Source organism: Cydia splendana, chromosome 1, assembly GCF_910591565.1.
Source record: "Cydia splendana chromosome 1, ilCydSple1.2, whole genome shotgun sequence".
NCBI classification, from domain to species: domain Eukaryota; kingdom Metazoa; phylum Arthropoda; class Insecta; order Lepidoptera; family Tortricidae; genus Cydia; species Cydia splendana.
This window is the reverse complement of record NC_085960.1, coordinates 2,768,330-2,787,247: the sequence shown is the minus strand read 5'-3', so window position 1 is coordinate 2,787,247 and position 18,918 is coordinate 2,768,330. Positions and strand designations below refer to the sequence as shown.

Sequence of the window (18,918 nt, the reverse complement as noted above, 5' to 3'; positions counted from 1 at the left end):
GAACTCCAGATTTGATGGACACCCCAGCGTTTGTCAGGCAGCGCCACGGGTGTTAAAAATGGGAACTATAAACTGTCAAAGCGGCGGCTAATGACTCGCTGTATTACATTACGGCTAGCCGTGTTGAAGAACGTATGGCGCCGAATACATTCCGGCGGATTCTCATTCAGCCGCATTCAATCCGGCTAATCGTTAAACCGCCGCATTTCAAAACGCCCCTGTTTTTGAAAACGGCTAGCCGTAATGTAATACGGCGGATTATACGATTCGACTGCGACATATATAATACATCGAATGAAAATATATACATACCCAGTCTTTTAGTCCTATGGACTTCGAGTTTTAGCCGTGGGATAGCAAAAAATGCCTATTTGAAAATTGACCCAACCAATAATCTCGGAAAATGACTGCGGCCTACGTGCAGATCTATCTTGTCGCGGCGTTTGGGATGCGCAGAGGGAGGCGTTGTTTGATATCCGTGTCGTCGACACTGACGCTCCTTCTCACCTCTCACGACCCGTCACATCTGTACTAAAATCAGCCGATGACGAAAAGCAGAGAAAATACTCCAAGGCCTGCGAAATGCGACATGCAACGTTCACCCCACTTGTAACATCTGTTGACAGCGTCTATGCACCCCAAATGTCCTCCTTTATCAAACATGGTAGAAACTATATCTCAACGGTGGAACCGCTCACTAAGCACCACACCATACTGGGCTCGCTGAGATGCAGGATCAGTATCGCCGTTATACGCGCCACCAGCGTGTGCATCCGAGGCACACGCCACCGCTTTAAGTCCACTGCCATGATGTGGCTTGGGTTCGACGACGGTGCCGCCCTTCCACTCATTGATTGACACCCCTTTTCTACCCTACCTGTGTATTATTTACTCCTTTGAATATGTATTATGATTGTTATGATTTTTATTACTATATTAAATGGTGTGATTCATTATGCCCTCATAAAGCACTTGGTCCATAACATATCGACTGTTAGAAAAGTATTGTCTTCGTAGACGGCTAGAATATTGTCCTTAAACAGGCCTGACGCATTTTTTACTTTTGATTACTGATTCGGGTAGGTAATAGCTTAAAAAGAAAAGTAATTTCTTGATTTTTTTTTATTACCCCTAATTCAATAAAAACAACCCGGTGGTTTATATATGCCCACTGCTCGTTACCAATGGTGCTACGTGGTCCTTATATGGCCACTGCCTTGTTAGCCATACAGAGTAGTTTTAAGAGTAAGTCTTGCGTCACGAAATGCACTAACTGCCAGCACTTTCTTGGTTGGCATGGATGTCGTGGCTCGTAAGATTGACCGTTAAATAAATATTTAATTTAAAAACCAAAGGAAAATATATTACTTTTGTACTATGAGGGTTCATTCATAGTAATGAATCTTACCCTTAAATGTCATGTAAACTCCCTGCAGGGCAGAGGCCACTTATAAACCACTAGAACGTGCCCCAGACGGGCAGAGGGTTCATGTTACGAACCACAAACTTTTACATCGAATATTTTATCAGAAAACAATAACTAAGGTAAGTTATGACTTACTACACATACATTATCTAATAATCTACCATAAAAATACAAAACAAAATACTTACAGCACTTTTTTTGGGTGTGGCGAACTTATACAGCGGGAGAAACGTACAAAAACTGCCATTTTTTGTCGATTTGAACTTGACAACTAAATTTTCAAAGAAATTTGTTTTGACACCTGTCATTTTTTTACGTTCCGATATCACCCACTTAATAGACTTTACGGCAATGATATTTTGCGGTAGTTGTATTTACTCAGCTCGCCAAAAAAAAATCATTTGCTATGTGGTAATTATAGATACACTACCTGTTTAAGGGTTAATAGGTAGCAGCATAAAGGAAGACTCACGCTAGACCGGGCCCTGCCCGGGTCGAGGCGTCCGACATATGTCATTTTCTATTCATGACGGCTGATCGGTGATCACGTGGTGCTTTCCATAGAAAACGAAGCGCTGGAAGCTCCGGCCCGGCCCCGGCCCGGTCTAACGTGAGTCATCCTTAAACGCGCGTGGAACAAATGTTTAAATATTATGAACAGCTTTTGTTCCCGTGCGTGATGTTGACACACTTATTTCAGCCTCCTAACTGAACGAACTAAATTGTTATCAGTGCTAGTTTCTTTGCCCCTTAACACATGTAACATTATTTATATTTTAATATCGAACAAAATACTAATTTATGCTGAGAGATAGCAAACTTATCACAGACTTTGAATTTTTTTTAGGTCCAATAAAATGCCCACCGGGCACCTATAGGTACGCCCTCGGCTGCGACTACCTCCAACCAGAACCAACCTGCAAAAATCCGAGGCCAGAAAAAGAAACGAAGGGAAAGATCTGCGACTTCCAAGCCTGCTACTGCAGTCCCCCAACCGTCAGGGACGAGGAAACTCACCAGTGCGTGGAGCTATGCGACTGCCCGAGGAAACATGTTACGCCAGTGACGCCTAGAACGCCCGTGACCCCAAAAACGCCCGTGACCCCAAAAACGCCCGTTACCCCGAAAACGCCTGTGACCCCAAAAACGCCTGTTATCCCAAAAACGCCTGTGACCCCAAAAACGCCCGTTACCTCAAAAGCGCCCGTGACACTAAAAACGCCTATTACCCCAAAAACACCCGTGACCCCAAAAACGCCCGTGACCCCAAAACCGCCCGTGACCCCAAAAACGCCAGTGACCCCAAAAACACCCGTGACCCCAAAAACGCCTGTTATTCCAAAAACGCCCGTGACCCCAAAAAACGCCTGTGACCACAAGAACGCCTTCGACCCCAAGCACGCCTGTGACCTCTAGTTGTTAATCCTTACTCTGGTTACCTAACCCAACAAGCCAATTCGAACGTACACTGAACTGACATCAGATGAATGATGTTAGTTATCGTGCATTTCGCTCGTGCTTGTTCATGGATTGGCGCGAGCGAGACGTACGATAACTAAATGACATCATTCTGATGTCAGTGTGCGTTCGAATTGGCCGCCAATTAGGTATCTGTCGGAATCTAAGGTGTAAAGTTGCCATAAATATGTGAAAGTAACAGCTTCTTTTGCATTAGTACCCAGTTTAAAACGAATCATTACGAATTACACGATATCTACTTATTTTCGGTAAGGAAGGAAAATCTTGCTATTATTTAGAACCTATTCAAACATTTTGTAATATCTCAAATTAACAGGTAAAACAATAATCTTATAGAACAAATATTGATATAGGGTACCTACAGAGTGTAAAGACTCCAGTAGTCACTAAGTATGCGACTTCCAGGCTTACTACTGCAGTCGGCCGATCGTCAGGAACGAGGAAACTAACCAATGCGTGGAGCTACGCGACTGCCCGAGAAAATAAGTTACACCTGTGACTCCTAAAACGCCTGTGACCCAAGAACGCCTGTAACAACAAGAACGCATGTGACCTCTAGTTGTTAATCCATGAACTCCGGTTACCCAAAGACCATGTCTGTCGGAATCTGTTGTGTAAAGTTGCCATAAATTTGTGAATGGAAACAACACATTTTAATAACAAATGTAGTAATGTAACAAGTGTAGTTTTGTATATAGGTATGTAATATGTATTATAGAATATATATGTATTTAGTTGTGTATTTATATATATATGTATATATTTTTGTAGGTAAGCTACTAATATTATAAGTAACTAGAAACTTTTCGTTATTATTAGGTCCTTACCTATGAAATTGGCGTTTTTGTTCATAGATATAAGTCTGATCCTAGTTTTTTTTTTTTACAAAAGTACATACACAATTACAATAAAACTACAGTGCACTCAATAAACAACGATTTTACATACAATTAATTGTTATTTTTTATTGTTAAGTGTTCAGAATTAAGCCTTGAAAATAGGTCTTTTCATGTGCTGTCGGTTCGAGTATTAAAATTACTTATATTTTTCTAATGGTACCAATTTTCAAGAAATGGAGATATTGAAAACATACCTTAAAGGTGTCAAAAATTACTGGAAAAATTTTGTTTGGTTTGAATTAGCCATCAAAAAAATATCCGCAAAATTAATTGTATGGAAATTCGTGTTTCGTTGAAATTCTCCGGACAAAACGCCAATTTCATAGGTAATGACCTAATATTATTATATATTTTTTCCTTTTTTACTTTCATTTATGCCGTTGGTACAGTACGGATGTCTACAGTCACCAATTCTCCCTCAATTGCTCAAAGGTTAACTGAAAGAGATCCCTTAAAGGGATAAGTTCGCCTTTGTACTAATGACGAATGTTATTTTTCCTGTTTTGTTTTGATTTGTGTACAATAAAGTGTTTTACTACCTACTCATATCCATAACAAATCCAGATCTCTGTGTCATCAGTGGAAATCAGTGGCTCTGTGAGTTGTGAGTTGTAGACCTCGCGAGCACAGTTAAATAAAAAAATGTATGGACCCCCATTTTGAAAAATTTCTAGGTACTGAATCGCCAAAAAAAATTTACCTAATCATCGGACCTGCTTATATTGGCAAACTAATTTCAAGCACCTAAACATACACCGTGTTTTTTTTGATTTCCGTTAATTTCAAGGGTGCATTCCTGAGCTTAAATCAAGTAACTTTCTCAAAGACACCGATGTTCTAATTAAGTCCATTTCGGAGATAATCCATAATTTATTTTTTTACTATAAGGCCTCTACAAGCGTGTACACTTGCCTTAGGGCCGGCTTACATATTGATTAGTGTTTAGAATGAGTTCATACATTTGCTACTAAACTTAAGTACAATCTCGGTCGATTGATGTACGAAATGACATTGATATGTCACAGATTTCAATTGTTTGGTTGAGTTAAATGTAATGCCCGTGTTACAACAACGCTATATGCTACATTTAATTACTTTTAAACAAAAAAAAAAAACAAAAAAGAAAACAAAAAAAAAATTTTTTTTTGAAAATTAACTATGCCATTTAGTTCTTATAAACGTACTTAACTATACCCCGAAGTTAACGGAATTCAATAAAAACACGGTGTATATTTTTATACCGGCCGAGCAGATAAAAATTTATATAAAAAAGTAATTCCAATGATTTATTTTATTGGAACAAGTGTCATGTGCTGTGCGCTAGTTACTGTGTTATTGGACCTTGGGGTTGCAAGGTTATTACGAACGCAATTAAAATGTTATTAAATGTGATACAAATAAGACATTAGTAGACACAAAATAAAATGAATAGCTACTAGATGACGACAAAAAAAACAAATAAGAAAACAAGATGGCAATCACTCTCAGATTTTGACGGATTCATATTAAGGGACATTTCGAGACTTCAGATATACATACATAGATATCAAATTATCATCATAATCATAATAAAAGGTTTTTAGAATGTTGACTGCAGATCCATTTTAAGAGGCCTTTCGGATCCTCAGATATTAGTTTTCATCATGATTGGAGCAAAAGTGAAGAAATTCAAGATGGCGGCAGCTTATTATATACAATTTTGATTTCAGATTCCTGTTAAAGGTTCCTTTCGAATTCTTATATTCTACACGTTTATTCCAACTTTCACTACGGATTCACATTAAGCGTCCTTGTAGATACTCTGTTATAAAACTAAATACATCCCGACTTTTCTAACCCTTTACAGCGTTCGTTCGTTATATTTACGCGATATAATACACATACCTACCTATAAATTTTTAAATAGTTTTAATATGTAGTTTTATTTCATGGATAACTATAGCGTTAACCGAAGACCATTCGTACATTTACATATGAAAGTTTTTAAAATAGATAATTTATTGCACAGCTGCGTAATTAATTATTGTATAGATTCATTGTTATATTTTGCACCTATTGTATAACTGACATTTGTAAGGAACGCTTATTTTTCCATCGCTGGGGCTTTAACTTTAGCAAACAAATACATATATGACTAATAAAATGATTTAAAAGAGTCGAAAGATGTGACGTCATATCAATTTTATTTACTTTGTTTTTCACGTAAATATAAAGCGAATTACTATATAACATAAGACTAAAAATGGCATGCATATTTAGGTGGAATCTTAGCTCTGCCAAATATCAGGCTGTAAGTAAACTTTCTTTATAATTAATAATGTATCAATCTATTATAATAATGGTTACTCAATAATAGTAACGCAGAGTTGAAATAACCAGAGTAAAAACGTTACGAGTATATGTACAACCGTGCTGTGTACAACTAGTGTACACATTCAACCAGCGTCAAATTTTAGACAATTGTATTTTCGATTAGGTACTTAATGAACCGTTTTTTCAGGACATTATGTCCTAATTCTAATTAACAATAGCGCAAAGTGTGTAAGATATTTGCTATGCCCTACCAGGGTATCAGTGCCTCTTACTTTGCAAATAACATCTGTGTAATGTAATGTACATGATTATGCAAATAAATAAATACAAATACAAATACAAAAATTTGGTGTATTAGACTCCAACTACTTATGAAGTGCCATGTTTCATGGAGCGGCATATCTGAATTGAGTTATTTAGCGTTACTTTGGTACTTCTTTTTCGACAGAGGACAAGCGAGGTGTCAGCGGACAAAATTAAATGTAGGTACAGTCCGCGCATGAAAATTAAGTTATTGCCAGTCAAGGAATGAAGAGGGTGTGTGAATGTGCACTGCTACTGCTATTGAAACTGTTACTCTGGTTACTACACCCATCTGTGCCTTTTGCATTTTGTTACTTGTGATATTTATTATTATCAATTTAAATAATGAGTTCATCACAAACTGTTCAAATAAAATGGTTGGTACCATTGTATTGCATGTTACAGAAAATTGCTTAAATAGCGGTATCACCGTTCTTTGCTTCAGTGTTTCGGTAGTTGGTAACCAGGGTTACCACGGAGGACTTTTGATCAGAGATTTAAGATGAAATACGTTACTGCTTGCCTGTTGGCCGTCGTTGGCCTGTGTTCAGTATCAGCGAATGTGGTTCCTCTGGGTAAGTGTCTATTTCTGTCAAAAAAAATTACAATGGCAGTGGTCTATTGCCGCAACTTGGTATAAACTCATGGATGCGGCTTACTTTATCAGTACCACGAGTTGACACTTGACGTTTACGTTAGCTACTGCGTAAACTTGATCGCAGTCCATCTCCCTCGCACTGACGTATTGGTGCGATTGAGAGGGAATGCTATCGAAATCAAATAAAATGTCAAATTAGTACTCGTGATAGCCGTGCTGGTAATGGATATTAAAGTTTAGTAAATAAGGCCGACAAAACTCTGTACAGATGTAGTGCATAATAATTTTTTCTTAGTATTTTCACGTACGGCCCGCGGGCCAGATCCGGCCCGCGAAAGATTTTATCTGGCCCGCCGCCGGTCATTTAAAAAAATTTATAATATGGCCAGCAATATAATAATAATACATTTTTGCTGTAAATCTGGCCCTCCTCTGAAATTCCTTCAACTTTTGGCCCCTCATCATGAAGAAAGTTTGCCCATCACTGCGATAACGTATCAACGAACGTGTCTTGTTATTTCAGTCAGTCTCAGTAGGTACAAAAAGTACTGAGGTCGACTGAAGTAGTATGACAAATACGAACGTTTCCGAGAAAATACGAGGTAAACAATTATGGACTTCATCTGTAAATAAAATTATGTAGGTATAGGTACCATTATTGAATATTGATTTTTCGTAGGTAAGTATTTTATAACTATTAAGTCGACAAATATTAAAAATACTTGTTTACTTAAACAAATGCGCTTTTGAATCTGAATCTAGTATAGCTGGTTTGTTAGTGCACACCGTTGTATGGGGACCTTGCACTTTGAGACAATGCACTGAAACTTGGCACAGTTGGTTCTTAGCTGGTCTTGAGCAGATAGAGACCGGGAGACATCGAGAGCCACCTCTCATTTAGTGGGAGGGAGGGGGGGAAGTTCGACGCTGCCGCGCTTCACTTGGAGCAACATTTACCTAAAACTATACCTATTAGGGCATGTGATATATCATTTTCGGATAAATTAAGGACGAGCAATCTATTTTTAGACCAAAAACAATGCACTTTGTAACAAAAAAAAAAGCATAAAGTAGAAAAGACTAAAAACGTATTTTTGATTTTTTTATAATTACCATTTTTTTTTAAAAGCGTTGCAGGAATCTGAAATTAAAAAATATAGTCGTAAAGCTACACTTATTACGTTTAAAAATATATGGTTTATTATACAAGTCTGTTGATAAATGGGAGATAAGAAATAATATTAAGCGTGGGTCAGAGTGATCTCATATGAAGGTGGGAAGGTTACTTATAATTTGTTCTACAATCGCTTATTTTTTTAGTTTTTCGTAAATAACTCGTAAACGGTAGCACACAGCAAAAAATATCTTTTACGTAAATAATCTGTTTCAGATTTCTTATAATATAAGTGCTACTTTTTTCCGCTAGGATCAATATTAAAAAAAGATATTAAAGGAAGAAAATAAATACTAAGGTCCCCTTTTTTAGTAATTCGTAAATAACTCGTAAACGATGGCCAATAGCAAAAAATGTTTTATTACATGAATAATTTACATAAATTTTCCTACTAAAAATGTCATTCAAACTTTTTCGCTGGGATCAATATTAAAAACGATATTAAAGAGAGAAAATAAATTCTAAGGTGTTTAAATATTGATCCAAGCGAAAAAGTTTGAATAACCTTTTCTGTAGGAAATTGTATGCTAATTATTCATGTATAAAAATATTTTTTGCTATTGGCCATCCTTTACGAGTTATTTACGAATGACTAAAAAAGGGGACCTTAGTATTTATTTTCTTCCTTTAATATCTTTTTTAATATTGATTGTAGCGAAAAAAAGTAGCACTTATTTTATGACAAATCTGAAGTAGATTATTTACGTAAAAGATATTTTTTTTGCTATGGGCTACCGTTTACGAGTTATTTATGAAAAACTAAAAAAAATAAACGATTGTAGAACAAATTATAAGTATATATGAGATCACTCTGACCCACGCTTAAGGCCGTTCCCGTACCCAAATGAAATCTACAATCGAGCCTCCCCTCACGCCACCCATCCCGCCCCTAGATACAATGACGATACAACAGCGCCACGCAAGAAGTAGCGACTTAAATGAACTAACAGGACACTGATTTGTAAAACGTATTACTAAATACTGAAAAAAAGCATGACGCATCTCATAGATGGCGTTAAAGTTAAATTGGAAAAATAAATGAAACATAGTGCAAATTAAATATTCATTTTAATGAAGTCAACTCTTATTTCAATAATATTTAATTATAAGGGTAAATACAGTTTATATTTAAACAAATTAATGACTGCAAGTTTTCTATAATATCATTATTTATTAGGTATACTGTGCAGGTATATCATCGATATTTATTAAAAAAAAACCGGGCAAGTGCGAGTCGGACTCGCGCACGAAGGGTTCCGTACCATAATGCAAAAAAAAAAAAAACAAAAAAAAGCAAAAAAAAAACGGCCACCCATCCAAATACTGACCACTCCCGACGTTGCTTAACTTTGGTCAAAAATCACGTTTGTTGTATGGGAGCCCCATTTAAATCTTTATTTTATTCTGTTTTTAGTGTTTGTTGTTATAGCGGCAACAGAAATACATCATCTGTGAAAATTTAAACTGTCTAGCTATCACGGTTCGTGAGATACAGCCTGGTGACAGACGGACGGACGGACGGACGGACGGACGGACAGCGAAGTCTTAGTAATAGGGTCCCGTTTTACTCTTCGGGTACGGAACCCTAATTAGGGCATACCGGTACAAGTGCGAAAAATAGGTAATTCGCACATGTATCATACAACGTTTTACAGTACATAATATGGCCCTTTAAATTTTCGACATAGTTACGTAATGTGCTAATTATCGCACTAATGCGGTAAAGTAGCACCATATTGTAATAGTACTTACCTACATTACGTTTACAAGTGCGGCAAATAGGAAAATCGAAACGAGTGGCGATAAATCCGAACACGACCGAAGGGAGTGTTTTGAATCGACACGAGTTGCGAATTACCTATTGGCACATGTATCGTACAACGTTTTACAGTACCTACAGTCCTACATACTAGGATTTGCTCCCGGGAAATACCGGTACCGAAAGTACCGGGAATTCCCGGGATTTAGAGCCAAGCAAAGAACCGGGATTTCAAAATTAAATTCCCGGTACTTTCGGGATTTTCGGGACTAATATTTCCGGTACAATATTTGACTGTTTTCTGTTACTTAGCATGAAATATCATGTTTTTTAAAGAAATACATTATATAAATCCATTGCTGACGCTAATACTTTTACGACTGACCATATATTAAAGCAAAACAAAAATAGTCAATGGGTTTGACAATGCCAACAAAATAAAATAGCTTATTTTGAAACTATACGAGTGTTTCTACGATAAATAATTTTATACGAATAATTAGTTAGTTGTATACTAAATACGAGCAAAAACTAGAGAGAATTGTGTTATTAATAAAATATTTCTTTTAATTCGAATACGGTATAAGAAACTCTTATTGATAATCTGAATGACATTTTAAAATGAATACCATACAAAAAATAACCGATTTGCATTCCCTATTTGGCACCAAGGTAGACTATTAGGAGTTTATAGAGGGAACAATCTAAAAAATGAAAATTATTGATAATTTGATGAAGAAAAACATATATACTTATCGATAATAGATGACTAATTTTCATTTATGGTATCAATCGATCAGGTTTGTCTTTAGGATCAAAAGTCTATATGGGATCCATTGCATTAAAGGAATACAAAAGTCAGAAATGATAGTCAAAGTCCGACAGTCGTACTTCACTCGCGAAACGCCCCGAAGAAAACGATATGTGACCGTGACGTCAAGGTCACAAAGAGTCCATCTTGAAGTATGAACAAAACAAGAAAATTGCGATTTTGTCGGTGAAATATTGCGTTTATGTATATAGTTTCCATACAATCTTTTATTGGATAAAATGCGAGGAATCGAATCGAATGGTAACTAACTGCGACAATTCTTCGACCGACGGTTTTGTCAGGAAGCTCTTCTTCCACATTGAACGATATTTGTAACTGAAAATAAAATATATTGTATGTGTTAGCATTTACAATTTGTCACATCATGTACAGTCGACGTCAAAGATATGTACCTATTGCAGCATACTCCTTTGTAATAAGGTGAAAAATGTATACATATATTTGACGTCGACTGTACATATAAAGCACCGGTGGTAAAGAACCAACGAGAGAAATAAAAGTAAGGCCCTGTATAATGACTACGAATCGTGTGATAAATCAATTTACGATGGAATTCTGGCACACGAAGTTGAAACAATGTTATTCTAGCTAGGTAGTTAGTACAAAAGGTAAAATTGTTCTCTGCTCTACAATCAATAAGCATAATTAGCATGAATCACCTACCTCATGGGTATCTTCTTCCTCTAATATACTAGGAACCCGATAAGTGTCATCCACCTGTGCAATGCGTGGGTTCAAAATGTTTGAGCCGGTCGCCTCACTGTCAAAACCAAAATTAAATAAATGTATGATGTTTTACAGCACATATGGACTTTACCGCACTAGTGCGATAATGCACACACACATTACGTAACTATGTCAAATATTTAAAGGGCTAGTATTAGTAGTAAACTCTTTATTGTACAAAAATGTTAATACAGGCTACGAAGGCATGTATTCCCCTATAGCTAGCAATTTTTTTTTTATACGCTTAGAGACAGGTACGGGCTGAAAAACAGCGCTGTGCAGTCGCCAGACTCGCGGCATAAGCTGAGTCCCGAGCCTATTGTCGCACTTAGGAATTAAACATTAACAAATAGTTCTAAATGTTATACCTATTATATAAATAGTTATAAAAAGATGTATGTATACTTATCGCTATTCTGCTTTGTGCTGTAATTAATGCTTATTGCCTTTATATAGGGTGGTTGACTGTCAAGTCAAATCAAGTTCTCTTGTTTTTTGCGACGTGTCGGAACGGTTAGCGACTATGGAGTGTATATGAACACACACACGACACGATGTCACGTTAAAATTACATTCTCCTTGTATATCTCGTTAATTAAATATATTACATATATTCTATATTTTATATACAGTCAACAACCCTATCGGACTTTAACCTTATAATGTAAGCTGTAACCTTTTTTGTTTTCTCTTTGTTCGATTTGTTGCTGTAAGTTTTGTTGCGACAATAAATGACTTTTTATTTTTTATTTTTTAAAAGACATATTAAAAATAACATACAATTAGCAAGAAGTACAAAGGTGAACTTATCCCTTTGAGGGATCTCTTCCAGTTAACCTATAGGGCTATATGTACTGTAAAACGTTGTACGATACATGTGAGAATAGGTAATACGCAACTCATGTCAACTATTTCTCGCACTATTTTTTATCATCAAGTGATGATGAACAATAACAGCCACATTTTGCCTCTCATTAAGCATCCGGACAAATCTGTCGGTCGAAGAATTGTAGCAGCCAGTCATTTCTTTACAACATCACTCAATTTATAAATTAGTCCATTACTATTTCATAAATTGACCATAGACCCGCGAAACGCAGCATTCCAGAAATGCAGTTATGTCGAAAAGTGAGACAGACTAATTTCAAAATTTTTATGTAGGTACCTATATTATAACAAGTGATGACAATGGAGAAAACTACTTGAAAGTAAATAAACCATTGTGCTGGTTACAGGTACAGTCGGCGTCAAATACTTTGTAGCAACAAAGTAGCCAAATAGTAACATCTAGCAAGTAACATAATAAAATTGCGGTTTATGACGTAAGTATTAAAAAAACTGCTTACTAGATCTCGTTCAAACCAATTTTCGGTGGAAGTTTGCATGGTAATGTACATCATATATATATTTTTTTGTTTTATCATTCTCTTATTTTAGAAGTTAAAGGACACACATTTTACCACTTTGGAGGTGGTCTCTCGCGCAAACTATTGAGTTTAGAAAAAAATGATATCAAAAACCTCAATATATTTTTTGAAGACCTATCCATAAATACCCCACACGTATGGGATTGATGCAAAAAAAATTTTGAGTTTCAGTTCTAAGTATGGGGAACCCCCAAAATGTATTGTTTTTTTCTATTTTTGTTGGAAAATCCAAGTTTCAACAGTACCTATTAGTTCTTATAGTTTCAGAAAAAAGTGGCTGTATATACGGACGGACAGACAGACAGACATGACGAATCCTTAAGGGTTCCGTTTTTTGCCATTTGGCTACAGAACCCTAAAAATGCTCTATCACAGGTAAATGAGAAATTGAAAATGGAAATAATTGCCCAAGATTATTAGTTTTATTAAAATAAAAAATCGGTCAACACGCTCAAGAAAAGGAAATCATTTACTATTGTGTAGGGTAGGTATAATATAAAATAACTACCAGTTCATTAAAAAATACGTAAAAGAATAACGAAAGTACGGACAATCGGTAAATCCCGGGATTTTAATTTCCGGGACTTACTCAGGCAACCCTATTACATTCTATCAGTGTACATTTTTAGGGTTCCGTACCCAAAGGGTAAAAACGGGACCCTATTACTAAGACTTCGCTGTCCGTCCGTCCGTCTGTCCGTCTGTCATCAGGCTGTATCTCATGAACCGTGGTAGCTAGACAGTTTAAAATTTCACAGATGATTGAATTTCTATCGCCGCTATAACAACAAATACTAAAAACAGAATAAAATAAATAGTTATGCAAAAAACGTGATTTTTGCCGTTTTTTGCATAATGGTACGGAACCCTGCGTGTGCGAATCCAACTTGCACTTGGCCGGTTTTTTTAAATTAAGTACCTCTTGGAGAATATCAAATAACTGATGAGGGCAATGTATCTCGTACGATATTATTGATTGGCGACATTTTATTTTATTAGTTTTCGGCGAACATTTGCTAAGTAGGTAGTACTAATACTACTAATAGCCATCTAGGAAAATAAGTACAAAATATGTCCAAATAATTGAGAATATCAATTCAATTCATAAAAAGATATAAGCATCTGCACTGATAGGAAAACAGTAGGTATCTAAATCTAACTAAGGTCTTTTCGTACGCCGCCGCTGTGAGTACTTGAGTAGGTAGGTATTTGTGACGTTATCTATGAAAAGGGACCTTATTGTCGATGGCGCTTCCACCATTATTAACGATGCTCTGATATAAATACCACGCCGTGCGACGCAGTGCGTCGTAAGCGCCATAGACAATAAGGTCCCTTTTCATAGATAATGCCACAATTAGAATTAGAACTTACTCGTTACTTTGAATGTCAGTGGTTGATGAAATCGGAGATTCCATTTCCATATTTTGCAGTCTGTAAATAAAGATAAATTGTAGTAGTGTATTGTGTTACGTAGGTAGGGCTAAAAAGCACAAGTCAAATAATTATACTCACTCGATGTAGTCTAAAGATATAGTATCATGTTCGGCTGTGAAATTATCCAATTTTCTTCTTTTCCTAGAAAGACAAAAAAGTAAAAAGTTTAGACGAATGACAAATCACGAGCTGAGGTTCGAACCCTCGATAGGTGGATGGATTGCTAAAAGAACGCTTTATGCGTCTAATTGTGTGCGTTACATGTATCACTGTGTGCTCGTATTTATAGGAAGGCCCACTACACCGCAACCGCGTAACTACGACCAACTACGACTCACGGAGACGCACACATAGACGGCAATGTTTTCTGTCTTTGCCGTGCAAGGCAACGGCGCTAGTGCCGCGTGGTGTAAACTTCGTCGCGAATCGCGATATCCTTTTAAGCTATTTAGATGATGACAATGTTTACCGGTAGATGGAGCGATTATTAATTTTTAGAATGTTTCAAGTTATATGGATTACTAATTAGTACGATCAAGTATATATTAAATTAAGTAATAATTACGTATTTCACTGTGTAATAAATATACATTTTTACTTACGTTAGTTCCATTGTTTGTTGGAATCTTCCGAGTTGTCTTTTTCGAGATGTCTTCTTTTTATTCAATTGCTTGTTACCCATTATAACTTAAAGGTTTTGGTGCACACGGTATATCACTAGGACACACAACACAGCACAGTTTTTATAAGTAAATCTTATATTTGTTTTGGGGACACCTAGTACAGGTCCGTCTGGCACGAGCGCTCAGCCATCACTGTCTCATTTCGAAAGACGGACGGAGATAGAGCATGCAGGCCGGAGTCGATATTTTGTTACGATAGAATTAGTTGATGTTTATTTATTTTAAAAATATTGCCTCTAATTATCGTTTTTCTAAAGCTGTCAAATTACTGTTATACTTATGCTTGATTTTTCTCCTTTTTTTGTTTCATAGTGTTACATAGTAAAGAAACGAGTAAAGTTGGAGTAAAAATTCGAATTGGAGGTTACTTTGGGAATAAATTGTATCGAGCGAAGTGTTATGAATCGTGTATCGAAAGCTGTGTTATTAAAGATAATATAATCAAGAATTATATTTATTTTTCCCACGTCTACAAATATCACCGTTTCTTAGAAAAATAGGATAATTATTGGGGTATTTTTACATTTCTGGCTCAGGGAACGGCCTTCAGATTCCTGCAACACTTTAAAAAAAATTGGTAATTATAAAAAAAACAAAAATACGTTTTTTAGTCTTTTCTACTTTATTCTTTTTTTTTGTTAGAAAGTGCATTGGTTTTGTTCTAAAAACAGATTCCTCATCCTTAATTTATCGGAAAATTATATATCACATGCCCTAATAGGTATACTTTTAGAGAAATGTTGCTCCAAGTGAAGCGCGGCAGCGTCGAACTTCACTCCTCCCCCCCACTAAATGAGAGGTGGCTCTCGACGGCTCCCGGTCTGTATCTGCTCAAGACCAGCTAAGAATCAACTGTGCCAAGTTGCAGCGCGTAGTCTCGAAATGCAAGGTGTCGTGCACTAACAAACCAGCTAGTAGGTTGAGTAAGGTCATTTAACATGCACTTTAGTCTAGATTGTTCCTTAGGTCAATCAAAGCTGATTTGCCCCGGTAGCCGGGAGATCGTACCATGCAGACCCCCCAAAACGGGGGGGGGGGGGGGGGGTGAAAGGGTCGGCTCCTCAGGTCCAATCTATGCTATAAGTATTCCTTCCTAGTCTTAGCAACTAGGGCAAGGTACAAAAAATGAAAATGTAATGTAATTTTTTGTGACGATTTTGGATGTTACAAAAAATTACATAACATTTTCATTTTTTGTACAAAAAGATTTTTTTTTTGTATGGAAAGGTATAATTTCGAAAATGAATTTCCCGTCCCTAAATTATACGAAAATGATATATAACTTGCCCTAGTTGCTCAGACTAGGAAGGAATATAGCATAGATTGGACCTGGGCAGCCGACCATTTCACCCCCCCCCCCCCTTTTTGGGGGGTCTGCATGGTATGATCTCCCGGCTACCGGGCCAGATCAACTTTGTTTGACCTAAGGAACAATCGTGCCAAGCGGCATCGCCTGAGACTAAAGTGCATGCTGTTCCATACATTTGTGTTCCTTACTAAACCTACTAAATCTATCGACATATTTGTTCACGCTAAATTCGCTAAAACATGAAATTGCATATGGATCAAACACATTTCAGAAAAAGGTCACCACCTGTATTCTGTTTATGAAAACACAACGATAGTTAACGTCTCGTTTATATCACGTTTTTCTTAAATGTAAGCATCCAACTTTACCTCAAAACTTTCCTCAGGCCCGCAAGGTCAAGCTTGCCCACCAGGCACCCAACTGTACTCCCTCCCCGGCTGTGGTTACGTAACCCGTGAGGCAACCTGCTACGAATCCCGCCCCAGACCAGACAAACAGCAGACCTGTGGCTACTCAGCCTGCTACTGCATCCACCCCACTGTCAGAAACCCGGTCACCGGCCAGTGCGTACACTTAGACCAGTGCCCGAACGCTAAAATCATTCACGGACACGGAGGCGGCGGTAGAACGAAGATCGAAAGGCGACAACTCCCAAAAGGCACTCAGTTACCAGTCCCACCAAGACAGAAAGTACCTGTACCAGTTCCTTACGTACCAACCCCAGTGGTACCAACTCCAGTAGCACCAGTTCAAAATGTACAAGCCCCAGTAGTACCCACTCCGGTAGCACCAGTTCCATATATACCAGCCCCAGTAGTACCAACACCCGTTTATAACAATGGTTACACTAGTTACAACTCTGGTTACAATAACAATAACGCTGTACCCGTTGGATATTAGGAATAAAAGTTTATATTTTAGAGAATAAAACTTTTTAACACTGTTCGACTTTTTGTTTTTTTTTACACCTTTGTTTTTACCAGATTCCGAAAAATGTTTTTATTAATACCACATTGGAGGCATACAAGCCTACGGCTCATTTGATGGTACCTAAACGGTCACCGTAGCCCATGGACGCCTGCAAATCCAGGGATCTAGGGAGGGGCATGGTAGATTGGTTTCGTTTCGTCAGGCTCTGTTTGGTACATACAGCTCCTGAGATAACTGAACCAGAAGGTGTCACTACGCAGTTTAGGTACATTTGGCCGGCGCCCTCCCGGGCAGGGTACGATAGTCGTGTCACGTGACGCTCGTGCAATGAAGATTCACCGTTCGTGCGCGGTTATAAGTTTCAATTTTGTTGCAGGCGGCGAGTATAGGTATAATTTTATACCTAAAGCTGACTTTTGTGAAGGAGTGAATTTTCTGTACGGTAGTACTTTTAGTTATTCTGTGACTGGACTCCCCTGCAAATAAATTAGTTTGCAGAGGGGGTCAACTATATCTGCAGCTGACTAAACATACAGACATCCGTAATCGGGTATGAATTATAATATATGGCTGTAAGTATGTGGGTTTGTTTGTATGATCCATTGTAGCGTCAAAACTATTCATCAGTTTTTGGTGACTGATGTGATTTAGTCCATTAGTTTTTTATGTTAAGGGTAACATAAGCTACTTAAAAAAAATTAAATAGTACAAAAACATTAATAGCTAAGTATTTATATTGATATTGAAAATACCTTGATTTAGTCTAGAGTCTGTGCGGAAAGAGAAGAGTCGTGGAATGTATGGAGCCCAATACATTCCACGACTCTTCTCTTTCCGAACAAACTCTAATAATTATACGAACATGTAAAAAAACAGCAGAATGACCTTTAGGTACAGTATACAGTGTTAGAACCAATAGGTATGCCTAGGGACGTGTATTATATCAATCTACCTAAACACCCCCAGCGGGCCAATAATGCGTGTAGCTCCCAATGAGCTTAGTTACTGTTTCTAGAATGTATTATTCAATTAAACCTACTGTATTAGTACTTGTACTTAGTTATCTATTCTATTCTGAACTAGTACAGTTGGCTGCAGAGATAACTGACCCCCTTCATATAAACTTATAAATTTGTTTGCAGGGGGGAGGGGGGGTCAACTATGTGTAATTCGTGATTTAATTTTGTATTAAACATAGCAGTCACCTAATTAAATCGCAATATTTGGTACAAGGCAGAAAGTAAAAAATCACCGCCTGAGGGTGACACATCCCACGAACATTTTTTTTTTCCTAGCCTATTTTGGTGTCCCACTGCTGGGCAAAGGCCTCGCCTCGTTTTCTCCACTCGACCCTGTCATCGCCATTTTCCCACCATTTGGGGTAGAATGCGTCCAAGTCGTCCCGCCATCTCCTTTTCGGTCTGCCTAAACTCCGGCCTGCACCGTCTATTGTGTTCCGTGGGTCCCACGCAGTAACAACACACAACTCAGTTCACGAACAACTATAATTTAGAAATCCTGGAATTCTTAGTGAACTATCTTCTTCTTTCTGTAAGAGTAAGTAAGTTCTAATAACAATCTAGAAGAAAGAAAATAGCTAAAACTGTAAAAACAACCCAACTA

The 18,918-nt window shown here is 37.3% G+C and overlaps 1 protein-coding gene across 1 annotated transcript; it reads right to left on the bottom strand.

Annotated features, from left to right (window-relative positions):
• Nucleotides 1-6,932: 6,932 nt before the first annotated feature.
• Nucleotides 6,933-15,310, bottom strand: LOC134794542 (uncharacterized). The gene is made up of 6 exons (XM_063766354.1): nucleotides 14,976-15,310; nucleotides 14,452-14,514; nucleotides 14,311-14,370; nucleotides 11,447-11,543; nucleotides 10,939-11,098; nucleotides 6,933-7,009 (listed from the first exon to the last, which is right to left on the bottom strand). Exons 1-6 carry the CDS (start codon nucleotides 15,053-15,055, stop codon nucleotides 6,933-6,935), a joined length of 537 nt encoding a protein of 178 aa, XP_063622424.1. The 5' UTR covers nucleotides 15,056-15,310.
• Between the last annotated feature and the right edge of the window lie 3,608 nt (nucleotides 15,311-18,918).

Coding starts and splice junctions, on each gene's coding strand:
- LOC134794542 (XM_063766354.1), bottom strand. CDS start 15,055: ATGGGTAACAAGCAATTGAATAAAAAGAAGACATCTCGAAAAAGACAA. Junction 11,544..14,310: donor ACTGACATTCAAAGTAACGA/GTAAGTTCTAAT, acceptor TGGTTTTGACAG/TGAGGCGACCGGCTCAAACA. Junction 11,099..11,446: donor AGGAAGAAGATACCCATGAG/GTAGGTGATTCA, acceptor TTTTATTTTCAG/TTACAAATATCGTTCAATGT.